A 24,625-nucleotide genomic window follows, 5' to 3' on the forward strand; every position below is an offset into this window, starting at 1 on the left:
TCTCTGACATAGCTCGGCGGAATTTTTGTCCCATCTTCATGAAACCATCGAAATGTACCACAAAAGCAGCAACACTTGACTACTGCTGGGCGAGCTTGGATTCGTTGGCAAATGGAACTCTCGCTGGAGCATGAGCCCCGTGAAGAAGACGACGGCCAGAGAGAATAGCGGCTGCATCGCTCTAATCTGCCAGCTTTGCCGCGCTCAACTGTGGTCCTCCAGTTTAGCGCTCTGCGCGTTGTTCTTCATTAGATGTCTAGACTAGATGAGCTGAATTAGCTAGCAGGTATGAGCTTTAATGGGCTTTAACCTCTCTTCCGCAACCATTATATTAGAAAACTCTAAATTTGTAAAAGGCTAAAAGCCCTAATAAAAAACTAAACATTATATTAGAAAACTAATATTATAATCTGCATACATGGCATATTGAAAGTCGGATAATTTGACGGGGTGTTCGTTTCCCTTTAACTTTTTTTTAAGTTCCTGTCACATCGAATGTTTGAACTAATTAGAAGTATTAAATATAGACTATTAATAAAACTCATCTGGACTATTTTGCGAGATGAATTTACTGAGCTTAATTAGTTCATGATTATCGAATGCGATGCTATAATAAATATTTACTAATTGTGAATTAATCAGGCTTAAAAATTTATCTAATGAAATAACCTTTATTTATACAATTAGTTTTATTATCAGTCTATATTTAATACTCCTAATTAACATTTAAACATTCGATATAACAAGACTAAGAAAGTCCCAACAGCCTCTGAATGTATGTCGTGCAGGTGGTTTCTGTCCTGTTGCTGCACCCCATAGTTTGCTACTACCCTTCATCAATTTGTTTGCCGTGCACGTGGTTCTCTCTTGAAAAAAGTCCCAACAGCCTCTGAATGTATGTCATGCAGGTGGTTTCTGTCCTGTTGCTGCACCCCATAGTTTGCTACTACCCTTCATCAATTTGTTTGCCGTGCACGTGGTTCTCTCTTGTTGCTGCACACTATTGTTTGCTACCCTTGATCGCTTCTTTTGTGAATTCATAGTATCCAGCTGTTGTCCAGGCCGAATTTTATTAACAACAAATTAGGATGAAACGATTACTGAAGAAGGTAATACTCCAAGAGACAGCATGGTTGATGTCTCGCTGAACAATCGAACATGGTCACACTAGCCCTCCCCTACATCCCACGCGTTCTCTCCGTGTTCTGGCATAGCAATTCTCAATTTCTCATGCGTGCACGCGTTGCGACTTGCTTGCTGGGGTGGTCAGGCCTTCCCTTTGTTTAAGAAGAGGTGGCCGAGTTTAGCCGGCACTCGGCAGGGCAGACTATCCGTTTCGAGAGCGTCCCAGCCTCGTTGCACGCGCACATCCATCATCGGCTCCTCCGCCGCGCGTGTCGTGCACGGATCGTACGAGTTCGTACCCGAAGCATTTTCCATTTCCAGGCCTTGTTTAGATTGTAAAATTTTTTTTTGCAAAAACATCACGTTAAAACTTTAAACACACATTTGAATTATTAAACATAGTTCAATTACAAAACAAATTTCAGATTTCACCTGAAAACCGCGAGACGAATCTTTTGAGCCTAATTAATCCGCCATTAGTGAATGTTGGTTACTGTAGAACTTATGACTAATCACGAACTAATTAGGCTCAAAAAATTCATCTCACGATTTCTCATATAACTGTGTAATTAGTTTTTCGTTTTGCCTATGTTTAATACTTTATTCAGGTGCTCAAAGATTTGATGTGATGTTTTGGATAAAAATTTGTAGGACAAAACATCCCCTCAATTATCCTCACCGGGCCACCGCGGGACATGACCCCGACCCCGATCCGGAGAGACCGAGAGAGAAAGCACCAAACGGCCAAACGCTCCCAACCGCCACCACGCCCACGGCCCATTGCCCCTCGCCCTCTCGCAGCCGTAGCGTGCGACGCCGCCGACGGTAACGTTACCGCGCGCCACGCTACGTACGTACGCTGCTACTTCCACGGTTCCACCGCGTGCCTTGCGCCCGCGCGCGCGCGCCTGCGCCTCACCCGGCCGGCCGCACGCCAGCTGCTCCCGTGTTGTGCTGGTGCCGCCATCTCGTGCGTCCAATCCCATCGGTGCGTCGTCGTCGCTGCGTCCCCGCGTGCGCGCCCGTGGCCGACCGAGCAACCGGGCCCGGGCGCGATTGCTTTGGACGAGGGCCGCACGTCCAAATTGGAGTGGCTCCGGCATCGTTCATCGATGGCCATCTCTCTTGCTCTAAAATTTGTCGAGGAGGTTTCGATCGGTGGGCCGGACCCGGCCGAACGTGCCGTTCAAACAGACGCGGCATGCTGCTAGCTACTACAACACAAGTTGGCTAAACCACGAGTCTGTGGCTAAACGGGCAAGGGTCAGATATACGCAATCCGGAGGCAGCCCATCAGGGGACTCCAAATGGTGCAGTACTTACTACTGTACCCAATTGCAGTATACCTTCTTCACCCGACTACTGTTTTTTTTAGAATACGAATTGTAAACGTAATACCAAAGACGGAATTAAAAAAAATCAAAAGTAGAGTAAATATAAGATTGTTAAGAGTAAATATATAAGAGTTTTATTAATAAATTATTTTCATTTACAAATATACAGTTTAACGTTATTTTTAAAAAAATGTTTCGAGCAGTACCTGACTGCTGTTACTGCTAGCTAGCCTGTGGAGTCGTGGTGTCAATTTCTCTTCGAACTTTCCAGAGTTTCTTCCTCCCTGGGATGTGTGGTCCTGAAGGCTGAATTAATCCCCTAACAACGATATGAAACCATCCAATCGAGGTCCAAACACCCACACCTGCAGGATGAGGCATCCTGCATGGATTGATGGATACGCAATTGAACATTTTGCTGAATAGTGCCAAGCATCAACTAAACCGATTTGGCAGTGGAATTGAGAGGAATTTTGCACCCTTGTTTTTTTATGTTTATACTTAAATCCAAAATTTATTTTTAAAAACTTAATTTATTTTTTTATGTTATTTTTCTGTCATAGTGTATTTTTCAGCATAAACTGTTTAGATGCTAAAAATACATGCATAAAAGTTTTATTCACAGAATATTTTTTGTTTGTAAATATGTTGTTTTGTTTTTCTTTTCTCGATCTCTCTCTTTATTTTCACAGAAACCTACCATTCATCTTTTCATTTATGCTTATATACCAAAATTTAGATTTTTAAGTTTTTTTATCGAAGTTTGTTTTTTATCGTTGTCTTTTTATCACTAACAATACATATATAAAATTTTTATTACAAACTAGTTTTCGTTATTTGCAATTAAACAATTATCCCCTTAGCTGGAACTGTAACTACACTAATGCTCTTGCAAAGAAGTTTCCATATTTATGCTATGTGATTTGTCAAGTCCTAACATATTACTAGTACTAGCCGGCCACGTAGCAGAACAAAAGGAATTTCTACTACGTGGTTTCTAGTATGACCTCCTAGTCCTTAATATAACAAAAACTAGTAAGCGAATCCCCTGGAGTCGATGACACTGGAGCTAGCCTCTCAATTCTCAGATACAAAAGTCTCGTTGATTAAGAGGGGGTTTAGATTAAGAAAATTTTTGAAAGATATACACGTCAAATGTTTGACCGGATGTTGAAAAGGGTTTTTGACACGAATGTAAAAACGAATTTCACGGCTAGACTGGAAATCGCGAGACGAATCTTTTGTGCCTAATTAATCCGTCATTAGCACATGTTGGTACTGTAGCACTTATGGCTAATCATGGACTAATTAGGCTCAAAAGATTCATCTCAAGATTTCTTGCATAACTGTGCAATTAGTTTTTTTATTCATCTATATTTAATGATTTATTTAGGTGTCCAAAATTTAATGTGATATTTTTAAAAAATTAATTTGAGAACTAAACAAGGCCTAAAGAAGCGCGCGCCACAACCACCTACGTGCCCATCAAAACCAACCAACACGCCGTTCAACTCCAGAAACTTCTCCATTAGCTCTCCACAACCACAAGGCCCTTCGCGTCACTGCTGCTTCGGCGTTCGTGTACGCGCCCGCGCGCGAGGCCGGCCTGCAGGAAGCCAGTGCGCATATATAACATGGACACCGTGGCGGCGGCGACCTCGGGACGGCGGTGGCTGCCGTGGGCGCGGCGGCAGGCGGCGGCGTACCTGGCGGCGGCCGGGGGAGGCGACGACGGGTGGGCGGCGTGCGCGGCGTCGGCCGTGCGGATCGTGGTGTGCTTCGTGTCCATGATGGTGACGACGGCGGCGTGGGCGGTGGTGATGCTGCTGCTCCTGCCGTGGCCGTGCGCCCGCATCCGGCAGGGCAACCTCTACGGCCATGTCACCGGCCGCATGCTGGTAGTGCTTAGCAATACTACCATCAACCTATGCTCATTTTCTCATTGACATCTTGTGTTGCTAATCACAAACGTAAAAAAAACTTCTTTTTTCTTAGCAGATGTGGATTCTGGGGAATCCAATCAAGCTGGAAGGTTTGGAGAACCTGAAAACGAGGGGAATATTCATCTGCAACCACGCGTCGCCGCTCGACATCTTCCTCGTCATGTGGCTGGCTCCGACTGGCACTGTCGGAATCGCCAAAAAGGAGGTCAATAATCTCAGCTGTACTACTAGCATAGCATGGTGATAAAATTCGCAAAATCATCTGCCCAGAATATGTAATTAACATGAGTGAAATTTCAAATATTTGCAGATCATCTGGTACCCACTGTTCGGGCAGCTGTACGTGCTGGCCAATCACCTCCGCATCGACCGCTCTAACCCAGCCGCTGCCATCGAGTCAATGAAAGAGGTGTGATAATTACGTACAGCGATGTTCATGTCCAAGTCAATGTCGATGCATTACTGTGCTGTTTCATAGCCTGATTAATTACATTCCTTGTGCCCTGCCATTCCCAGGTTGCTCGTGCAGTTAACAAGAACAACCTGTCACTGATCCTCTTCCCAGAGGGCACACGGTCCAAAACCGGAAGGCTACTCCCCTTCAAGAAGGTACAAATGTACGAATAGCCCTAATGTTCTAAAATAAGGTATTTACAAGATGTGTTTTTTTTATCATTCCTAGAAAAGTACCTACTTGTCAAAAATTTTAGCACAAATTTTTAGTGACTCAAGGTGCTATGTATTTTAAGTTATCATATTTTTTACACTAAAAAATGTGGTAGATATTTTTTTTAAGGATGGTAAAAAACTCTTACAAGATAATAGAATGTATAAACGTTATTAAAAGTTGAAGTTTTTATAGGACAATAGAATATGAGAAGGCTCGAAGTTTTTTGGACGGAGTATAATTCTGCGACCCATCGTCTCATCTTTTAGTTTTTAAAAGAAAAAAAATCTTGTAAACAGAAAATAATTAAAAAAACTTTTATATATGTGTTGACAGCGATCTAAAAACCAAACCTCAAACCTCAGTGAAAATACCTCAAAATCAACTCTAAATTTAAGGTTAAAAATTTAAAAATTTAATTATAAGCATAAGGAAAAGCCAAAATGGTTGAAATTCACTGATCCTGGTGTGGTGGGCACGAATATGTCGATGCGTGGCGCAGGGGTTCGTGCACACGGCGCTGCAGACGAGGTTGCCTGTCGTGCCGATGGTGGTGACCGGCACGCACCTGGCGTGGAGGAAGAACAGCCTGAGGGTCAGGCCGGCGCCGCTCACCGTGAAGGTGCTGCCGCCGATCAGGACGGACCGGTGGGAGGAGGAGAGGATCGACGAGTACGTGGAGATGGTGCACTCGCTGTACGCCGACAGCCTCCCGGACTCGCAGAAGCCGCTCGAGCCTGTGGCCACCGGGAAGAAGTCGAGCTAGGCTGGCTCGCAGTTCATCTCACCGCACACGGTGACGACGGCCGTTGTTTCGGTGCACTCGCGCCTTGTGCTGATTCTTGTGTAGATTCGCGCGAGGGTGACGTACATTGTTGATCTGGGGATGTGGAGATGCAACAGAAGGTGAAAGGCGATCGATTTTCTGAGGACATTGATAAGCACCGAGTTCGTTGTTCTATCTGGTGCCAACGCCGTCTTCAGCGGAATAATTAACTTTTTGCCACTCTTACAAATAACACTAACATATTTGCCACTGGACCTATGTGTCATAGACACATAAGGATTTACATGTTATAGACAGCGGGTGGCAAATATGTTATGTATCATTTGTAAGATTAGCAAAAAAGTTAAATGCCCCGCCTTCAGCCCGTCTGATGAGTGTGCTTCACAAGGCGAAGCCTGTAGCGCAAGAGTTGTAAAATACCCAGAAACAGTTTCTATTCCTTGTATTTGTACCTGGACTCCCCGCAATCTGATTAACGCAAGGTGCAGACCTTGTTTCTTGAAGGAGTATGTTTTTAAATATTACCAACTATTTTTTTATTTAATATAGGGAGCGCCTCCGTCATCAGATGCTTCAAGATTAATAAAAATTACCCAGTGAAAATTGACAGGTGCAAGACATATGATGAGCAAGAATAATGGGCACATGATGAATATGCATCTTAAAATCGTTTTCCTTCGGACACAGATCTATTGCATCGATGAGCCCGGTGCAGCTATACTCGGCCATTTAAAAAGAAAAAGAATACCTTTATGATCCAATTGAGGACCAGGGTACCAGAAGTTATGCAGAAAATACCAGTGTAAGGTTCATTTTTGCAAATTCTTTCTTCAAACCTTGTGAGTTGGAAATCTTTCCGGCATTTATCAACCCAGATTCCCTGAACCTAGCAGCAAAAGAAGAAAATGCTGCATTCATAACTGCAAAAGGTAAATACCAATGCATAATTGAAATGATGTATAAGACTAGTGATCTATTACCACATCAGTATATACAATCCTGTAGTGATGAATAAATCATTATCCAGATTTCCGTTGTGAGTATGTAAACACCCCACGTCCTCCGAGCGTAACTGTTCAAATCGGTTGGTCAACAATTGCCCTGGGCTTACAAACAAGTGCAAGACTATTTAGGCATGTAGTTTCTTTCCCACTGAAATAGGCCAGAGTTCTCAACATCACCAAGTGAAAACACTGGAAAACCTGACAACCCAGCATTGAAGCTATTAGAAAATATAATCAAGAGGCTTTGGCAGGCCTGCTCTTCTTCTAGGCGCTCTGTCTCGGTGCGATGCATAGAGGGATCCCTCCAGGGTTGATAATAATGCCTGAGAGATAAACATGATTACATCCCACAATATCAAAATATCTAATCGTAAGAGAAGCACAGTTAAATGTAAATGGACAGGTTTCCACACTAGAGGCCATACCATCTCCATGCAGGATCAACTTCAGCCGGACATTGTATCTTTGAGCACAGCGATTCAATTTGTCCACGGTTGTCAACGAAATTTCTGAAAGCTGCTTTACAAAGGTTAAAAACAATGAGTGCAATGCTTCAGTAATCCAGCATTAACATGATGAGTATACACAAGAAGACTACCCCAAAATTAATAGATCGATTCAGAGAGCGTTCAGCATACCTTGTTTAGTGGATCTGTCAAGAAGCAACAAGCCAAGAGCCGCCACAGCAGATGGCAAAAAATCTTGGTTCATTTTCAGATGTTTTTGCAGATACAGAATAATTATAGCAAGTGCCTCATTTGCACTATGACTGCCAACATTTTCAACCTTTCCACACATACGATTCAAGAAAGATTGAAGGGATCCAAAACTGTCGGCATCCCTTGTAAGACCTGCACTTTCATGAGAGATGCAGGAGGTTCTCCCAAGAATTATGGAAGCCACTAACCAGCGCAACATCTTTGAAAGTAGGCATTCATTTTTTAGTGCCTCTCCCTGTGACATTTTCAGTACAGATCTTTGTTGGCCACACAACCACAAGATGTTAGAAGTTGCCCATGAAACAACAGTTGCTGTCATTGACTTATCCTGCAATTGTCAGACAAAAGTAGAATTATAAATCCCATTGCACAAAATACTTATGAAACAAATTCCATGTTACTGCAAATTATCTTAATTATGAGGCCCACATTGTTCATGGCATGGCACATTTTTAGATATTAACTGTACCACATGGTTAGGCAGAAAAAGATATACAGTAAAACCAGATAAATTCGACATGAATCAAGAGTAGTTGAAGAAAAGGAAAGGCAAATTTAGATACTCGACATTTAATCCAATATATTGAAAAGTGGTTTCGCTTTAAAAATTAGGCAAGGCACAAAAGAAGTACCATTTCAGACACAACTGGCAGAGGACCATTCATAAGAATGACATCAATGCAAATTTCCATCGCAAGTTTTAGTTCTATACTTCTTGAGTTGCCACTGATAGTTTGGCACAATTTATGTATACCATGGAGGGACAAGGAAAAATGTGGTTGGTAAATCTTCCTTTTCATAGACAACCTCATCGTTGATGCAATCACAGTTAGCACTAAAGTTAGCAACGGGGCATTTCCTTTCAACAATTTCATATCTTTAACAATGACATAAAGGTATTTAGATATTCCTGAGAGTTGCTCGAGGGCAGTTTCTTGGAGCCATTCTGCAATTAATCTTGATGATGTCAGATCGCTCACTACCTGGAGAGGACATAAAATCATATGTACAGATTAAAAGGAAGCTTTGGAATACTATTATAAAGAAATAACGTGTATAACACCCAAAAAAACTTAATCTACAAAGCTTAAATAAGAGACCATTGAATAGTGTTGTCATATAAAAACAAGTTTATAAGGCAAATCCTAGATAAATGGATCTCGGTATGTATTTGGTTATATGCACTGTCCTGGCAGACCAAGAGTTTCGATATGTGGAAATATAGTGGAATGAACGGATAGGGAGATGGATTATTTTAGTTTCAATTTTGAAGGTTTGTGCCAATCTCAAGGCAAATTTGACCGCAGTGATACATGAAGGAAAAACATTAACCAGATATTACAACTTAGTGTCTCATCTATAAAAGTGTTGCAGAATGTAATGTAAAACAGTGTTTTACCTCCAGTGCTGTCCCAATTAACCAGATATTACAACTTAATGTCTCATCTATAAAAGTGTTGCAGAATGTAATGTAAAACAGTGTTTTACCTCCAGTGCTGTCCCAATTACTGTAGAAGAATAGGTGTCTTTTACACTGTCCAGCCCATCGCCATGAGATGAGATTAGAGAGGATAACCACAACAGAAGTCCAGAGTGTTTTGTTAAATGATGAGCCAGAACAGGAAGCTTTACACACTTCTTTAGCACCTAAGTTGCAAGGGAATATTATAAATAAAAATAAAATATTTGAAGATTTTAGTAGTTACTGGATTCCAGGAATGCCCAACAAAGTATACAAGTGAAAATGGATGTACTGAAACAAATAAAAGCAGAAATATATGTCAAGTGCTGCATGACCCATGGCTGCCAGTGTGGTGTATAGCATGGTAAATTAATGTCAAGTGACAGCTCAAACAAGCATATATTGCTAGCTTGTTTATGCTCTTAAGTTGTTTTCTGTTTTAGACTGCATTCAGTAAACACTGTTATAATGCACCATCATTGAAGTCAGTTAAAATTTAATGAGAAAATTACAGAGATACCTGAAGGGTTAAAAGCTTCGTTGTAGAATCTGAAACAGCCGAAGATCCAAGGGAAAGAGCAAGCTCTAAAACACTTCCTCTCTTGTATATCTTAGCATCATCTGGTAGATTTGACCCAGCATATAATAACTGAAGCATCCACAGGTGGTCTGATTTGAAATGCACGGCATTACTCCTCAACAGTGCTGGAAATAATGGAACGCTCTGCAGTAACAACAAAATGGTATATACATAAGTAAGATGCTGAGTTCATTATTCAAGCTTGTTAATATATGCAAACAAAAACAATGCACCTGCAGGTTGACAGAGGCAGAATGCATCAAAAATTTGCTAATGGTAGCAAACTGAGTATGAGAGCTATCAAGTAGTGTCAAAGAAGCTTCTGCGGCAAAAATAGCAATGACAGAAGGTATCCTCTGCCATGGTTCAGATATCCCATTCTGTAGATATGTCAAAAGAAGCTGGAGCTGCCAAGTTTCCTTGCTTTTCTGAGAAGCCTGTACAGATGGCACAAGTGCATATCGTTATACATAAGTGCTTTTTTCAAGAAAATTACAGATTATTGAGATGAAATCTCTCTTTTGTCTTACAGGCATTGCATAATTACACCCGGTGACTAATATAGAAATGAACAATCTGTACTCAGATCTACTGTCCTCATGAATGAACAGTGGAACAGGACAAGACTAAAGAGTTATCCTAGATTTCCTTGCAATCTCTTTGTTTGGCTTATTAGTTATTTGTCAGGCTTATCTCTTATGTACTAGTTGGATCAGTTGGGGGGGGGGGGGGGGGGGGGGGATCATCCATTTTAGTCTGGTCCTCTCGACCCTAGTTACCACTATCCAGTATAAGCATTGTTTTTGCTTCAACCCATCACTATCGGTCTCTTTCTACAGATTTTAAGTTCCTCACATCTACCAGAATGTCAATACAAATCCTTTTCACACTAGTTTTGAGAATAATAATAATAAAGCCATGAGCTCATGACATTACATATATTCCTAAAAAGTTAAGAGGCAGTGTCAGCAGTTGCGGACTATATTATACATACTCCAGAACATTAAACAGAAATGTGTTTGCATTGCAAAGCAATGTTTATTTAGCTGGCAGTGTAGCAATAGAACACAATGGGCAAGCAAAGCAGATGCCAGAGTATGCAATGAACAGTGGTATTTGAATTCAATAAACCAATCTGGCAAAATATCAATATTCAATAAATCGTACTAGTTTTGAAGTACCTCCAGAGATTTTTTGAATGTTCCTAGAGATTCATAACCCAGCTTCCTTAAGTCTTCGTCAGGAGATGATATGCTAACTAATGTTATTGCAAGTAACCCAAGTCGGGAAAATTCAGCAGGTTCAATGTAACCCATGAGAAGAGTATGGATTGAGAAGCGCAAGATAAACATAGGATCATAAATCCGAACCACATCCATGCTTTGCGATGTTGTCTGTGAACCAATCCAAGAGCGGTTTAAGAACACAAGAGAGACAAATGGATCAGGGAGATAACAGTGTGATAGACAAAAATCAAGAACAAAAATAAAGATAGAACTTCAATCAACACAGGTATTCAACAAATTACCTTGAAAATATCACCGAAGTTATCTTGTTGAAGTTGTTCCAGTGAAAACATAGAAGCCTTTAAAGATCTTCTATAGCAAAATTGTAAGGCAGTCATGACACAGAGCTTAGAATCAATGGGTATGTTCTCACGGAATAGCGACTTTCGCCTATCACTAATCCCTTCATTCTCGATTTTGTGGGAATCGGATGCTGAAAATTCTAGCTTCAGTTCTTCTCTAAATTTCACAGCGGCCTTTCCCCAAAGATGATCCACGTCTGTAATGGCTTTGCATTCAGATGATTCTACCTCATTCATAAGGTGAAGTATCTCTAAATCTGTTTCACTAAGAGTCGCACCATAAACAGATAAAAGTAAGAAACCAAGCTCCCTTGATTCATCCAACAGGCTGCTGTTCTGTTGCCCACGCTTAATACTATACAGTACCCTGAGTAACCTGATGATTTCTACTTTCCTCTTCTCTGGAATGCAATCTTGGAACTTGTTTTCTTTTGCAAAAGCAGAATCAACTGATTTTAAAATACTTGGTGCTTTCTGTAGTAGGTTCCCAGTAGGAGTACAAGCAGATGGACGCTGGGAAACTCCACTGCAAATTATTGTCGACACAAAATGGGAGTGGCCCAGTATGAGTTCAATAATTTCATCAGCAGGAAATTTCCCTTCTGATAATACAACAAGGATACATCGGATTGCTTTTATTACAACAGGATCACTGAATCTGTGTAAGAGGGATGATCTGATCAATTGGTTAAGGAAAGGTATTGGCTTCAACCGATTCAGATGGCTTTGAATCTCTGAAGACAACTCAACAATATTCTTGAGAATTACATACTCCAAAAAACTGACAACATTTTGTTCCTTAGGAGAGGAGACTAAGATGCCATCACTCTGAGGGAAATTCCTGAGTATATTATCAAAAGTTCGGACTAATATGCTTATGAAATTCAGCTTTGCATTGTTGACTCTCTTGGAGTCCTTCTCTGGGGCAACATCATTGGTCAACGATATTCTAGGAGATAACAACATCCTAATCAATGATATCTTTGCAAACAATTCATTAGTAAACTTCATAATACCATTGCATGAAACAGGAGTGATTAAACTGATGTCAGAATCCAAGAGCTCAGATGATTGTGGGCAAATTGAAGAAATTATCTCTAATCGTTTCTTCCGAGATATGTCTTTCAAACAGAAATAATAGTGTAGCATAGTTATTGACTTTCCCAAGAGAGTGTCACAGAAATAATTCATTATATCTTCAACCGATGTGTGTCTAAAGTCACTATAATCTTCCTCAAAAACACTTCTAGTAACAAAACTTTTCCAACACGGAAAGCCATTATCACTCAATAGAATTTCACCATAGAAGACAGGAACTGGCTCAAGGAATTCAACACACTGTCTATTGATACCACCGTGATGTTCCATGTATGACAAGGCAGCCGGCAACAGAAGTATAAAACTATCCTCATGAGCCCATGAAGCATTAGAATTGGAGCCCGTGACTTGCAGAACAGAAGTGTCATTTTTCAGAATATCCATGAAAATTTTCCCAAAAAGACGCATGTGCATAGGATTTGCTCCCAAAAGCAACTGTATAGCTTTTGCTTTAACCTTAGATGTGGGAAACATGCAGTGACGAATAATGTTAATGGGAGTGTTGGCAACCATTGTAGATAACATCATGTGTAATGCAATATCATCAGTGTTCCTCCCTGCAGATCTTTCTGAGTAGTGGATACGAGTTAACATCTTCAGTAGGAAAATATCAGCAAATTCAAGATTCAATTTAGTAGCAAAATGAAGAATGATATTATAAACTCGTTGAATGGTGACAAAATCAGAATTATGAATCTCCAAGCCCCATAATCGACAGGGTTGTGATCTCTGATCAATTTGTTGCAAATAATCATATAGCATTTCCAAGGCTAAATCAGCTGTATATAGGCAGAAAAAAGCAGCTGGAGTATATGCAAGTGAACTGGAACTGGAACTTTCAAACGTTGAGAACATCCAGTCTGCAAGTTCCAGGAGTCTGACAGGAGACATAAATTTTGCCAGCGAACAGACCATGTAAAAAGTTGGCAAAAACAGTCCAAAGTTCCTTTTGTCCATGCAGAGTTCAAACTTCTCCTTGAACAACAGTAGTATTCTCTCAAGCAATTGCTTCGGGCGGCCAAACAGTGACTCAAGGGATTGATCATCTTTATTAGAGTAGTTAGCTCCAAAGCTATCAGCCAACAGTAAAACACCATATAGATTACTCAGAAGGTTCAAAACAAAACTATCTGCAAGGTGCAGCTTTTCCTTAGAAAAACTGGCAAAATTTTCTTTCACGCATTCCACACTCCCATGTGCTAAGTCCTGAATATTGGATAGAGAGCATGACAAAGACAGGCTAACTATAGGGTGTTGGACAACAGAATCAATAATGCCATTAATACATTCCACTGGATAGAATGCCAATGAAGATTTTGAATTAGCTGTATCAGCAGTCAAAACTCGAATGCGTTCAAAGATGCTGTCAATAAGAGACAAGCACACACCACATAACTGTTCAAGAATATCTGAATGCTTCACAATGTATGATGACACCAAGTGATGGCTCCAAAATAAGACAGCTCTCAAGAAAACTGTCAACTCACTTAATGGACTTTCAGAAACCTTAGCTTGAAGAAGATGTACAAGCTCATTTTGAAGCAATGCGTGTGCCTTCGTGTTTTCATCAGGTGCTGAAAGTGTCAGGCTCAATACTGATGGTAAGAGTGCACAAAATGGACTCACATTTAGAAATGTACTTATTGCAGCCGATTCTGCAGAAATTGAGTGTTTTCCCCGTCTGTCCGCAACAGTATTGACATTATCAGCATCAAGATTTCCCTTGATCTGCCCGAGACTACTGAAGAATATGTCTGGGCAACAAGTAGCAACCTTAGCTAGGTAATCATGTTGCAGAAAAAGAATTGATGACAAGAATGGCAGATTTGAAGGAAAATGTGTCTTCACAACATGAAGAAGCTCTGGAAAGTTCCTGATAACATCATCTTGGGGTGCACATATGATTGAATACAAGAATGATGTTGCTACATCATCTGGTAAATTGGTAGGGTGCTGACTTGACATTTCCTTAACTGTTCTAGTTACAGAACACAAAGAATTTGCATGTAATTCAGAAGGATGCACAAGGGTGCTGAACAAACTAGAGCTCTTTTGGTCAGAAATGCTCCTCAAGATATGCATCAAATATATCAGTGGCCTCCACTCAGCAAAACAAATCCTAGAATTTATTTCCTCTGATGAAAATTTACTGAGTCTCTCATTTAGGATGTTGCCTACAACATCAGGCAATAAAAGCACATCTACCTGTTTATGATCATTGGGTCAGTAAAAGAAGACTATGCAAGTCAGGTAAATAGGTGGCAAATAGGTAAGAGAGGGCATAAATGCAATACCTGTGATTGCAGAATAAGGTAGACTGTATTGCACACATATAATGAAATTGTGGATTTCTCATGTAATTTCATATTTGCAGAGTCCAAATCTAGTAGCCTAAGACATTTCTGGAGGACACAAACAATCAAAGGACTGAATGATGGAGAATAGCCTACAAATCACAAGAAAAGGTTGTGTACATGAATAAGTTGGTTCTCATCAGGTAATAATTCAAAAGTGTTAATAGATGCAACAAAGTAACACATTTATAATAAGGAAATTCTAAGGAGAGACCATGAAGTTTAGAATGATGTGTAGAACTCCAAATCTCCGAATGAGAAAAATATAGATCGTCTGAACATGATTCAATTAAATATCCACCTGTATTGCAACTCTACAGTACAGAAACAGTAGAAAGATAAATAGACCCGTATTCCAATAACGCTAAAAATACAAGATTATATGGAAGATAGTTGGACAAATTTAACGGTATAGCCTCTCAAATGTTAGAAACTACTATCGTAGCTATTGTATTTAGGTGATCTATTCACTGAAGCTCATATATTTGTAAACTATGTTTCGCTTCATAAATTTCCAATAGAATTTGTATCCAATCGAATGAAACATAAAAACCAAGCAATGACACGAGATGCAGATAAGGGTTCATGTGAATATAAGTGAAGCAGCTATTAAAAAGAATTTCATAGAAAACGGAGTTTACTACTTGATGTCACAAAAAGACAACCATACCTTCAAAATGGTTCGATTTAGAGATAAGCTTACGGATATGCTCTTGGTATTTGTATAAATTGTTCCCAACTACTGAAATGGCATCACAAAGGAAAGGGACGACAATGTGTGACAGTCTGTTAGATGCTTCAGCCCCTAAGCCCTCTCTTTCACAACCTTTGGCTTTGTAACCCGGCAAGAAAGCCAACCACACATCAATCTCTTCAAAGTTCTGATCAAATGCGCCAGAACTCGCCATAGCAGCTTTAACTAAAATATACGCTTTATCACGGATGCTCCTAACTTGTGAATGCAACATTATGTCAATCAGAGGTTGCAAGTACTTGTACATCGATTCTGGAACTTTTTCTGGGCACCAGAGTCCATCAGGTTGACCTGAGCACTCAACTAAAAGAGATATAAGGGACTGCTGCTCATCCTTGGACAGATTCAATGGATTAGGTGGTATAACCCTGAAGAAGTCAAATGATCCATCAAAAGAGCTAGGCATTACTCTCTGGAAAAAAAATGAAGATGCACATTAGAAAACCAAAAGATTAAGGTCATTAAACATGAAGGAAACTAAGATATGCATTTCAATATCAAAAGATTAAGATGATAAACTGAGAGGGAACCTTATCAGTTAATAGAGTAGAGACACAGAAAACAAAAGGAGACAAAGAGCAGGGATTTAGGAATGAATTAGTTCATGCAATGAAATAAGCAAAGCATAGATGAAGTAAAAGGAGATTTAACTGCACATACCAGATAGACCCTGAGAACATCAAGCAACTTTGAGTGGAAAACATCTTCAGCCACTTTTGCATCTTTAATCTTCGGATCTTGCTTATTTAGACCCCATATCTCACACATAATAGTAGCATGATCATTGACCAAGTCCATACCTTGCTCCTCAGGCTCATCCCTTGATAACTCAACATCAATCCCGCCAATAATAATATCAGCATCCTCATCTGTGGCACCACATCTCCTTTTCTTTCGAGGAGGCTCGAGCTGTGTATGTATCTTTTGTTTACTCTGAGAATAACTTTGATGCTTCTGACTAGAAGAAGATAGTAGCTTGAGAAGAACCTGCGGATCAGGTATAGCTCCACGCACTACGTCTTGAATATATTCTTTCAAAGTTATCCATCTATTGACATGCATATTGTCTCCATGGAGAATCTCATGCGCTGATGCATCTGATGAAGTAGAACAGCTTAATCCTGGAAAACCATCTATTTTGACTGTCACTTTTGTTGAATTATCGAATTCTGACTTCACCCTTGCAGTTGATACTATACCATTGATTACTTCGGTAACATTGCACAGTAGGTTGACTGATTCAAAAACAAGCCTTAGTGAACCGTGCTTCACAAGATCATCAGAATGCAGCAGTCCCCTATTTATCATTGGTCGAGTGCAAATATTGGGCATGATGCACTTCAACATTATTTGCACTTGCTCATCATCGACAGATACCAAATCATGTGATGTGGACAACAGATTTTGGAATATGTTCTCACATTTTACCGAAGATATCACGTCCGCTGCCAGAGATATGGCAGAAAACCTGAGAAATAGTAATTAGATACTAAAGAGTGTACTGCACAAAATAATTACAGAGATGCTCAAGCTCAAAGAACTAACCATGAGGAGGATGGGCGTGGTTCAATACTATAAGGGAACTCATTCATGTACGCTGAACAAAGAGGGAGACTTTTACTAACAATATCCAGCAACAAGTTTTTGTGGTGAATGACCTCAGTAGCTTTCAACTTCTTCATGAAGTCCAGCAGACGTTTCTCATTACCTCTCAAGTTTGAGCTTGGCATCAGTCCATTTTTTGGATCAGTGCACACCATGACCAACACCTCATGGGCAATGTCAGCTCCTTCCCCAGCATCCAAATTCCCTGATATCAAGCTCAGTTGTTCCAGTGTGACACTACCAAAAAGTACACTCCTGAGTCCTGGTGGGACAAGCGACTCATCTACCAAGATATTATTCCGCAATGTTGAGAGGACATACACGATGGTATCATTATCATCGTCTCCGATCCCACGAAGAACCCCTGAATAGAGCTCCCTTTGTTGAAGGACCCATCTTAGCATCCTCGGGTTCCCAACCTCCAAGAATGACATGGCAAAGCCAACAAAGGATCGTCTTGTGGACCCAAAATCAGTCCCCTTTCTCCGATTCCCACCATCTCTACCACCTTTCTTCTTACGCATCCCTGAGAGCTGCGGCAAAACAGCCATCTTGAAATCAAAGCTCTTAGCAATCTCTAACGCCAGCCCTCCACCACGTCTAACAATCGCAGCCAGCAAATCCAGCGCAGCATTCTGCCGCCGGAACTCACCACTGTTCAGCTCCAGATAAATGTCGTCCATCTTCTCCTTATCCTCCAGTATCATCCTAGCAACTCCGTCCAGGCTCTTCTTAACCAAACCATGCTGCCGCGACTTACCGCCAGGGTGCCCTAAGACAGTAGCAAAGAGCGAAAGTATGTACGCCATCCCTGGCTTCTCCCTATGCAATCGCCATGCTTCAGCCAGCTCCACAAGCCGTGGTGACTGCTGAGTGTACTCCCGCAGCACCTCACCCCCAGGATCGCCATTCAATAGCTCAATGAACTCCCTCGACGCGTCGGAGTAGATTTTGATCTCGGAGGTGTGGAGGTTTTTGAGGATATGGATTAACCTGACCTTACAGGTTGCTCCGAATGACTGGTTCCAGGCCTCCATCCCCAACTTGACCAAATTCTGCTCCCGTTTGGGCTCCGCCTCCTCTACCTCGTCGCCCTCGTCGAGATCAACGTCGAACTGTCCGTCGTCATCATCACCTAGGATTCATTAATTTAGAAAAAACACAGTGAGCGTGAGTGTTCCGTCGAAAAACCCGCAGCAAATCGAGCCAAATTTACTCCGAAATTTGCCCAAACTGGGAAGTACTATCTGGGTAGCTCGAGGCGCTCACCGACATATGCATCATCTAGGACGTTTAGAAGCTCGTCTGCACCTCCAGTGGCGGCGGCAGCCGAATCCATCGGAGTTTGGCTCCAGGTGAGCGATTCCGACTAGGCGCGACGGCGGATAGGGTTTAAGAGAATCGAGGGCGGTAGGGTTTAAGGGAGTGAGAGAGCTGCAACGGGGATGGTCCCAGCGGCGGAGGAGGCGAGGCGCTGCTTCTAGCAAGCGGAGGAAGACAGAGGCGCGGCGCCGCTGGCGGAGAGGCTGCTTCAGCCGCGCGGAGCCTACCCGGCGGAGGAAGGAGGATGAGGGCTCGTGCCGGCGGAGTAGACGAGGACGCGCTGCGCGGCGGCTGCTCGTGGAAGAAGAAGGGGAGCCACGTCCGGTCGCCGGAGCAGCCGGGAGGCGCGAGTCACGCGCGCGTCTGCTCTGAACAGACGAAGTCGGCGGCCGGCCGGGATGGAAGGGGGAAAAGCGGATGAAACACCAGGGTTTTCGTTTCCATTTTACATGGGCCGGGCCATATCTACGTCGGCTTGTATTTACACAGTCGGACACAGACCGGATTTGGGCCCACTATCTGCTCGTATGCGCTAGGCCCAAGGCCCATTAAGGGTACGAAGTCACGGAATGGGATTCAATTGTCACCGAGAATATCCCGCGGTACAATGTCACTGAATCCGGATCCGGAAGTCACATGTCACATCCATGAGCTACGGCTCCTGATCGAGTCAACGATGAGTTGGCATGCTCTAAGAGCATCCCCAATAGCTCATCCATCCCATCCTCCATCCTAGAAATAGAGGATGAAGCATAAAAGTTAGCAGAACATCTATCTCATCATCTATTTTTGGATGTCAATTAGAAGAGAAAAACTCTATATTTAGATTTTAGATATTCTCTCTCTAATCCTCCAAATAGATATAGAGGATATCATATATATATAGATGATCTGCTGGAGTGCAAAGGGATATAAAGGATAAAAGTGTTTTAGATAATCATCCAAATGATGATATGGATGACCAAATTTAGATGAGCTGTTGGAATGTTCTAAACCTCTAACATTGCTAAGCAATATCAAAGGAGTAAATTGACATAAAGGGAGTAGCAATGATAGGATATATTATTACAGCGAATCTGTTTCTGCTATAGTTGTAGCAAAAGATCCATATTAAAGGGAATGGTTGATATTAATCCAATGTTATACCATTATTTATCATGCGTCATTACCGTCTAAAAGCAGTGAATACAAGCCCGGCCAAGTACCTATTTAATGAAAAAAAACCTCAAAATCAATTCAACTTTAAGGTTGAAAATTTAAATTTAACTTATAAACATAAGCAAAAGTGAATATAAGTGAAAAAAATGGAGAAAGTATGTCCTTTAACTCTATACTTGATATATCCTAATACAACAAATCTAGACAGTAATATATTAAATTCTTATGGGACGGATAATAAAGTAGTAGTTACAGTTTTGGGCCTGAAGCCCCGAACCTATTCTACTCAGCGCTGATTGACTGGGCTATTCTAGTTGGGCCACCTAGTCAGACGCAAGCACAGCCACGTGGCAGGGGGTCTCGCTCGTGCAGTCGTGGGCACCGCCGTGGGGTGCAGTCCACGTGGCATGCAGATCCGCCCGTGCGAACTGTGGAGTACAGGTCAGTAGGGGTCAATCGAATCTGGTCAATAGCGGAGAGAGAAGTCGAGGAGAGAGGAGTCGAGGAGAGAGAGGAAGGGACTCAGTGAGGGAGGGGTTTCATTTCGTTGTCTTACGTTTCGTCCGCCGTCTCCACCTCCAACCGCGGCGGCCGTCAGTTCGTGCCTCGTCGGCCGGCGTCCGCCATCCGCCAGGGGAATTCCGGTGCTCCCTTCCCTACCACGCCCCCTCCTCCCGGCTGATCGTGATCTCCCCGGGTTCCTGGCCGGTTTCTCTGATCCTCCTCCGCCGCGGGCGGTCATCACGCGGCCCCCGCCGTCGAGCGGAGCCCATCCGGATCGATTCCTGGGGCCCTGGAGTGTGATGAGGCCATGGATATCGGGTCACACAGCAGCCATCTGATCGCGCCGCCGTCCCTCTACCTCGCCGCCATGGCCGATCACCGCGACCCGGCTTTCCCCGCGGTAGGCGGCTGCCGCCTGCCGAAGACGGCGTCGGTGAGCGTCACGGAGTCCGTCACCGCGGTCCACGACTTCAGGGTGACGGGGTACTCGCTGATCGAGGGGCTGGGCATCGGCAGGTACGTCAGCTCCTCCGTCTTCACCGTCGGCGGCGTCGAGTGGGCCGTCAGGTTCTACCCGGACGGCTCCACCGTCACCTGCCTCGGGAACGCGTCGGCTTTCCTCTACTACTGCGGCCGGGAGAAGGAGGTCAGGGCCAGGTTCACCCTGAATCTGCTCGGCAAGGACGGGAAACTGTCGCAGGTCACCAACGCCTACATGAAGCACACCTTCTCTCCGGCGAGTGACAATTGGGGATTCATCAAATTCGCCGAGAAATCGAAGCTGCAAAGCTCGCCGTTCCTCCACAACGACTGCTTGACGATCAGGTGCTTGCTGACCGTCATCAGTGAATCTCACACCAAGGATGTTGAGGTGAATTCCGTTGTGGTACCACCTTCCACCCTGCACGTCGATTTTGAGAACTTGCTCAACGATGGTGAAGGATCAGATGTGACATTCAGCGTGTGTGGACAGTTGTTCCGTGCTCACAGATGTGTTCTTGCCGTCCGATCTCCAGTGTTCAAGGCAGAGCTTTTTGGTCCAATGAAGGAAAATGGCACACAATGTATCAAGATCGATGATATGGAGCCTGAGGTTTTTGAGGCTCTCCTTCACTTCATCTACACAGATAAGCTGCCAGATAGCTGCAGAGATGGCAAAACTGCAACAATGCAGCACTTGCTGGTTGCCGCGGATCGGTACGGAGTGGACAGGCTAAGGTTGATTTGTGAGAGGCGGCTTAGTGAAACCATTGGTGTGGAAACAGTGGGAACCACTCTTGTTTTAGCAGAGCAACATCACTGTTCGCAGCTGCGACAGGCTTGCATTGGGTTTGTGGCATCTCCAAACATGCTTGGGCCAGTCATCGAAAGTGATGGATTTAAGCATCTCATGGAGAGCTGCCCATTGCTTATGAAGGAGATTTTGAGCAAGGTTTCACATATTTGGATTGACAGGTCTTGCTGATGAGTTGATTAATCTAGTACTTTTGTAGTAAGTAGTACATCTCTCTATGTGACTTCCTCTTAAGTTGTGTGATCGTTCCAGTGCCCAATGTATCCATGTATGAACAGTAAAAAACTTGGTATGTAATTGGATGACTTGTTAGCACCAGGGTGTGAGTTTTGCGCATTCTTCCATTTTCATCTTTTCCAAAATATTGGTTTTACTCCATACTCACATGCTTTCCTGGTTATATAGTGGCTAGTTTCGTGAGTGAAAAATATATACTGTCTAACAATTAGTATCCTGGTGATTTGTCTAGAAAACGGATCTTAGTGATATAAATCGACAGTTCAGCTGTGACCATCCCACATTCAGTCCAACTCATGCTTTCATTCCTAAAACCTGAACAAAGATTTGCCGGTCCTTTTCAGAAACTTGGTAACTGAGCAGTTAGGCTCGGAGCAAGTTTAATAGTATAGCTAACTACTAGCTACAATTTATCTATAGTCAATCTAATAGTCAATTCATATAATAGCTATCTACAAAACATATACTATTATGTTCCATTTGTCATATACACATTGAGTCTTGAAGTCCGTTCTACAGCTGGCTATAAATTAATAGGTCACTACTCTCGACTCTTCTCTTTTATCTCTTTAAAACATGTTTATAGATGGCTTATAGCCTGCTATTGTACCTGCTCTTAGTAATACTACTAATAAATATTTGTTCTTTTTTTTTCTTCCAAACAAGAGTATATCCCATTTATTTCCCCCGTTTTTCTTGGTGATGCAATCCTTGTGAATGATCAACAACTGGTGTTCCCAGCTCATGCAAATGAAAAGCGTCCCATGCTGTTCAGATGGCGCAACCTGAACCTCGGCACGGTTTTGTTCAGATGACGCCTGAAACCAAAGGACAGTTTCTCTCTTTGTACCGAGCAGGCTATACGAAAGGCATCGAAGTGGTTACAGCGGCGACAGGCGACCACCATGGCGTTATGTGTGGGCCAATGTATTACTTGTTTTTATATGAATTTTGTTGAGCTAGTATACGAAGTCCTATACTAGCCTAAGAAAGGTAAATATGTGCCCTGAAAAATTCTTTTAAATTATAGCGGTCAGTAGGGCCAGACCATCCAGGCTTAGGGGCCGGACCGTCCGGTTAGGGCTCTCGGGTTGAGCCGAGAGTTTTGGCTGGACTATTCGGGTATGAACACCGGACCATCCGATCAGAGAAAGGTGGGACTTTGAGTCTCCTTTCTCAGTGAAGTTATTGGGAACGTGTTGTGTTTGTATGTAAGAGATAAACGCAGAAAGATCACAAGAACAATGAGAAACCGAGAAACTCACAAAGATGGACATAAGAGATTTTATCCCGAAGTTCGCATATTTCGATCATACTCTCCGTTGAGGCGCTCCTACGAGCGAGATCTTTCTCGATCCTTTTCAGATCAAGATCAAGGTGCTTCACCTAGCCCTAAGTTATAACCCGCTCTACCTGACAGCTTTCTATAAAGAAACACAAGAATCAATTAGAGAGTTTACCTATTCCTTGCGAAAGTTAGGCATGGACCTTCACAAACTTGATCCCATGCTATCCACAAAGCTTGGAGGCTCGCGGGCGACGTACCGTCTCCACATGCATCCATACTTCGCTCAAGATCACTCATAATCACTCACTAATCCCTAATCTCATAAAACTAGACTTGATCCTCACATTAATCATTCTAGGATGTGTTTGGATTAGTGGAAGATGCTTGGTATGGGCTAGAACTGACCTAGGAACCATAGAGTGAATCTGCTATCACCACCTACCGTCACTACATTTTTATAATTTAACCCTAAAATTTATTGATATTAAAAACCAGTTAAATAGAGATTGATATCTAAATTCAAATTAAGGTGACTAATTCATATAAGAAAATTTGATAACACATTATAAAATCCATAGCAAAGCACGGACATTTAACTAGTATTAAAGGGAAACATCTATATGTCACAGGAAGGAGGATCTAGAGTTAAACCGCATACATATATTCTTGACTGTTAGATGTGTCGTGATGGCGATGACGAGTAACATAAATTGTAAAGTGGATGGATAGATATGGATAGGAGATGAATGGAGCGACGATCTTTCATTTTCTCTTGAAACGCAGAAGCAAACTATATATCTACTAAGCAATTATTTCGATCAACCGTGCAAACGGTAACGTTCGTAAACAAATTCGTTACGGAGCATCATTTAGTAGAGAACTCTGAAATAAACCATTTAACTTCATAATATTTTGACAATAATTTTCATTTTTCACTTAAGGCTAAGTTGAGTTCCCAAAAATTATTAGGAGAGAGGTCATGTCAACACATACGATGTCACACATTTAAAGTATTAAACGTAGCCTAACACAAAACAAATTTCAAATTTCAGATTTTGCCTGAAAACCGCGAGACGAATCTTTCGAGTCTAATTAATCTGTCATTAGCACATATTGGTTACTATAGCATTTATGGTTAATTATGTACTAATTAGTCTCAAAAGATTCGTCTTACGATTAACCCATAGCTATGTAATTAGTTTTAATGTTTATGTATATTTAATGCTTTATTTAGGTGTCTAAAGATTCGATGTGATGTTTTTAGGAACTAAGGCCATGTTTAGTTTCCATTTTTTTTTTCAAAAACATCACATTAAATCTTTGGATATATATGGAAAAACACAGTTATGAGAGAAATTGCGAGACGAATCTTTTGAGCCTGATTAGGCTATGATTAGCCATAAATGCTACAATAACCAACATTTGCTATGACGGATTAATTAGGCTCAAAAATAGTTTATTGGTGGAATGTGTAATTTGTTTTTCAAAAACCGCTTCCGACATTTGATCAAACGTATAATGTGACATTTCTTACAAAATTTTTTGCGATCTAAACGCTGCCTAAATAGGGCCTAAGGCAAAAACGAATTTGGTGTCTCTCCAGGGTGAAAGCTGTAAAAGGAGGAAAATTTGGGCAGTGACTGCTAGTTGCCAAAACATCACCCGTAAAGTCAGCATTCTCCAGAACACCATTAGTAAACAAGAATTCTCTAAAACACCACTAGTAAACAAGGTATTTATGCCAAAACACCAAAATTCACAAAACAGATATTAAAAGTGATCATTCTACCCCTAAGCCTTG

At 41.9% G+C, this 24,625-nt stretch overlaps 3 protein-coding genes across 3 annotated transcripts; 2 read left to right on the forward strand and 1 right to left on the reverse strand.

The window, feature by feature from the left end:
- The first annotated feature begins 4,004 nt into the window (after positions 1-4,004).
- On the forward strand, positions 4,005-6,160 carry LOC102721733 (1-acyl-sn-glycerol-3-phosphate acyltransferase-like). Its single transcript, XM_015836767.2, has 5 exons — positions 4,005-4,357; positions 4,458-4,607; positions 4,713-4,811; positions 4,919-5,011; positions 5,572-6,160. The coding sequence occupies exons 1-5, from the start codon at positions 4,094-4,096 to the stop codon at positions 5,833-5,835; spliced, it is 870 nt and encodes a 289-aa protein (XP_015692253.2). The 5' UTR covers positions 4,005-4,093; the 3' UTR covers positions 5,836-6,160.
- Positions 6,161-6,386: 226 nt separating this feature from the next.
- LOC102722013 lies at positions 6,387-18,359 on the reverse strand. The gene is made up of 15 exons (XM_040523250.1): positions 18,290-18,359; positions 16,961-18,155; positions 16,076-16,883; positions 15,332-15,827; positions 14,602-14,753; positions 11,150-14,512; positions 10,803-11,015; positions 9,855-10,058; positions 9,562-9,765; positions 9,068-9,226; positions 8,212-8,562; positions 7,499-7,907; positions 7,286-7,379; positions 6,837-7,183; positions 6,387-6,742 (listed from the first exon to the last, which is right to left on the reverse strand). Exons 1-14 carry the CDS (start codon positions 18,357-18,359, stop codon positions 6,982-6,984), a joined length of 7,920 nt encoding a protein of 2,639 aa, XP_040379184.1. The 3' UTR covers positions 6,387-6,742; positions 6,837-6,981.
- A 1,655-nt stretch (positions 18,360-20,014) lies between these two features.
- Positions 20,015-21,689, forward strand: LOC102712527 (BTB/POZ and MATH domain-containing protein 2-like). Its single transcript, XM_006652791.2, has one exon. It carries the CDS (start codon positions 20,313-20,315, stop codon positions 21,468-21,470), a length of 1,158 nt encoding a protein of 385 aa, XP_006652854.1. The 5' UTR covers positions 20,015-20,312; the 3' UTR covers positions 21,471-21,689.
- The last annotated feature ends 2,936 nt before the right edge of the window (positions 21,690-24,625 follow it).

Source organism: Oryza brachyantha, chromosome 4 (genome assembly GCF_000231095.2).
Source record: "Oryza brachyantha chromosome 4, ObraRS2, whole genome shotgun sequence".
Taxonomy (NCBI): Eukaryota; Viridiplantae; Streptophyta; class Magnoliopsida; order Poales; family Poaceae; genus Oryza; species Oryza brachyantha.

Coding starts and splice junctions, on each gene's coding strand:
- LOC102721733 (XM_015836767.2), top strand. CDS start 4,094: ATGGACACCGTGGCGGCGGCGACCTCGGGACGGCGGTGGCTGCCGTGG. Junction 4,358..4,457: donor ATGTCACCGGCCGCATGCTG/GTAGTGCTTAGC, acceptor TTTTCTTAGCAG/ATGTGGATTCTGGGGAATCC. Junction 4,812..4,918: donor CCATCGAGTCAATGAAAGAG/GTGTGATAATTA, acceptor TGCCATTCCCAG/GTTGCTCGTGCAGTTAACAA.
- LOC102712527 (XM_006652791.2), top strand. CDS start 20,313: ATGGATATCGGGTCACACAGCAGCCATCTGATCGCGCCGCCGTCCCTC.
- LOC102722013 (XM_040523250.1), bottom strand. CDS start 18,359: ATGGATTCGGCTGCCGCCGCCACTGGAGGTGCAGACGAGCTTCTAAAC. Junction 16,884..16,960: donor CCACGCCCATCCTCCTCATG/GTTAGTTCTTTG, acceptor ACTATTTCTCAG/GTTTTCTGCCATATCTCTGG. Junction 9,227..9,561: donor CGAAGCTTTTAACCCTTCAG/GTATCTCTGTAA, acceptor CTTGCAACTTAG/GTGCTAAAGAAGTGTGTAAA.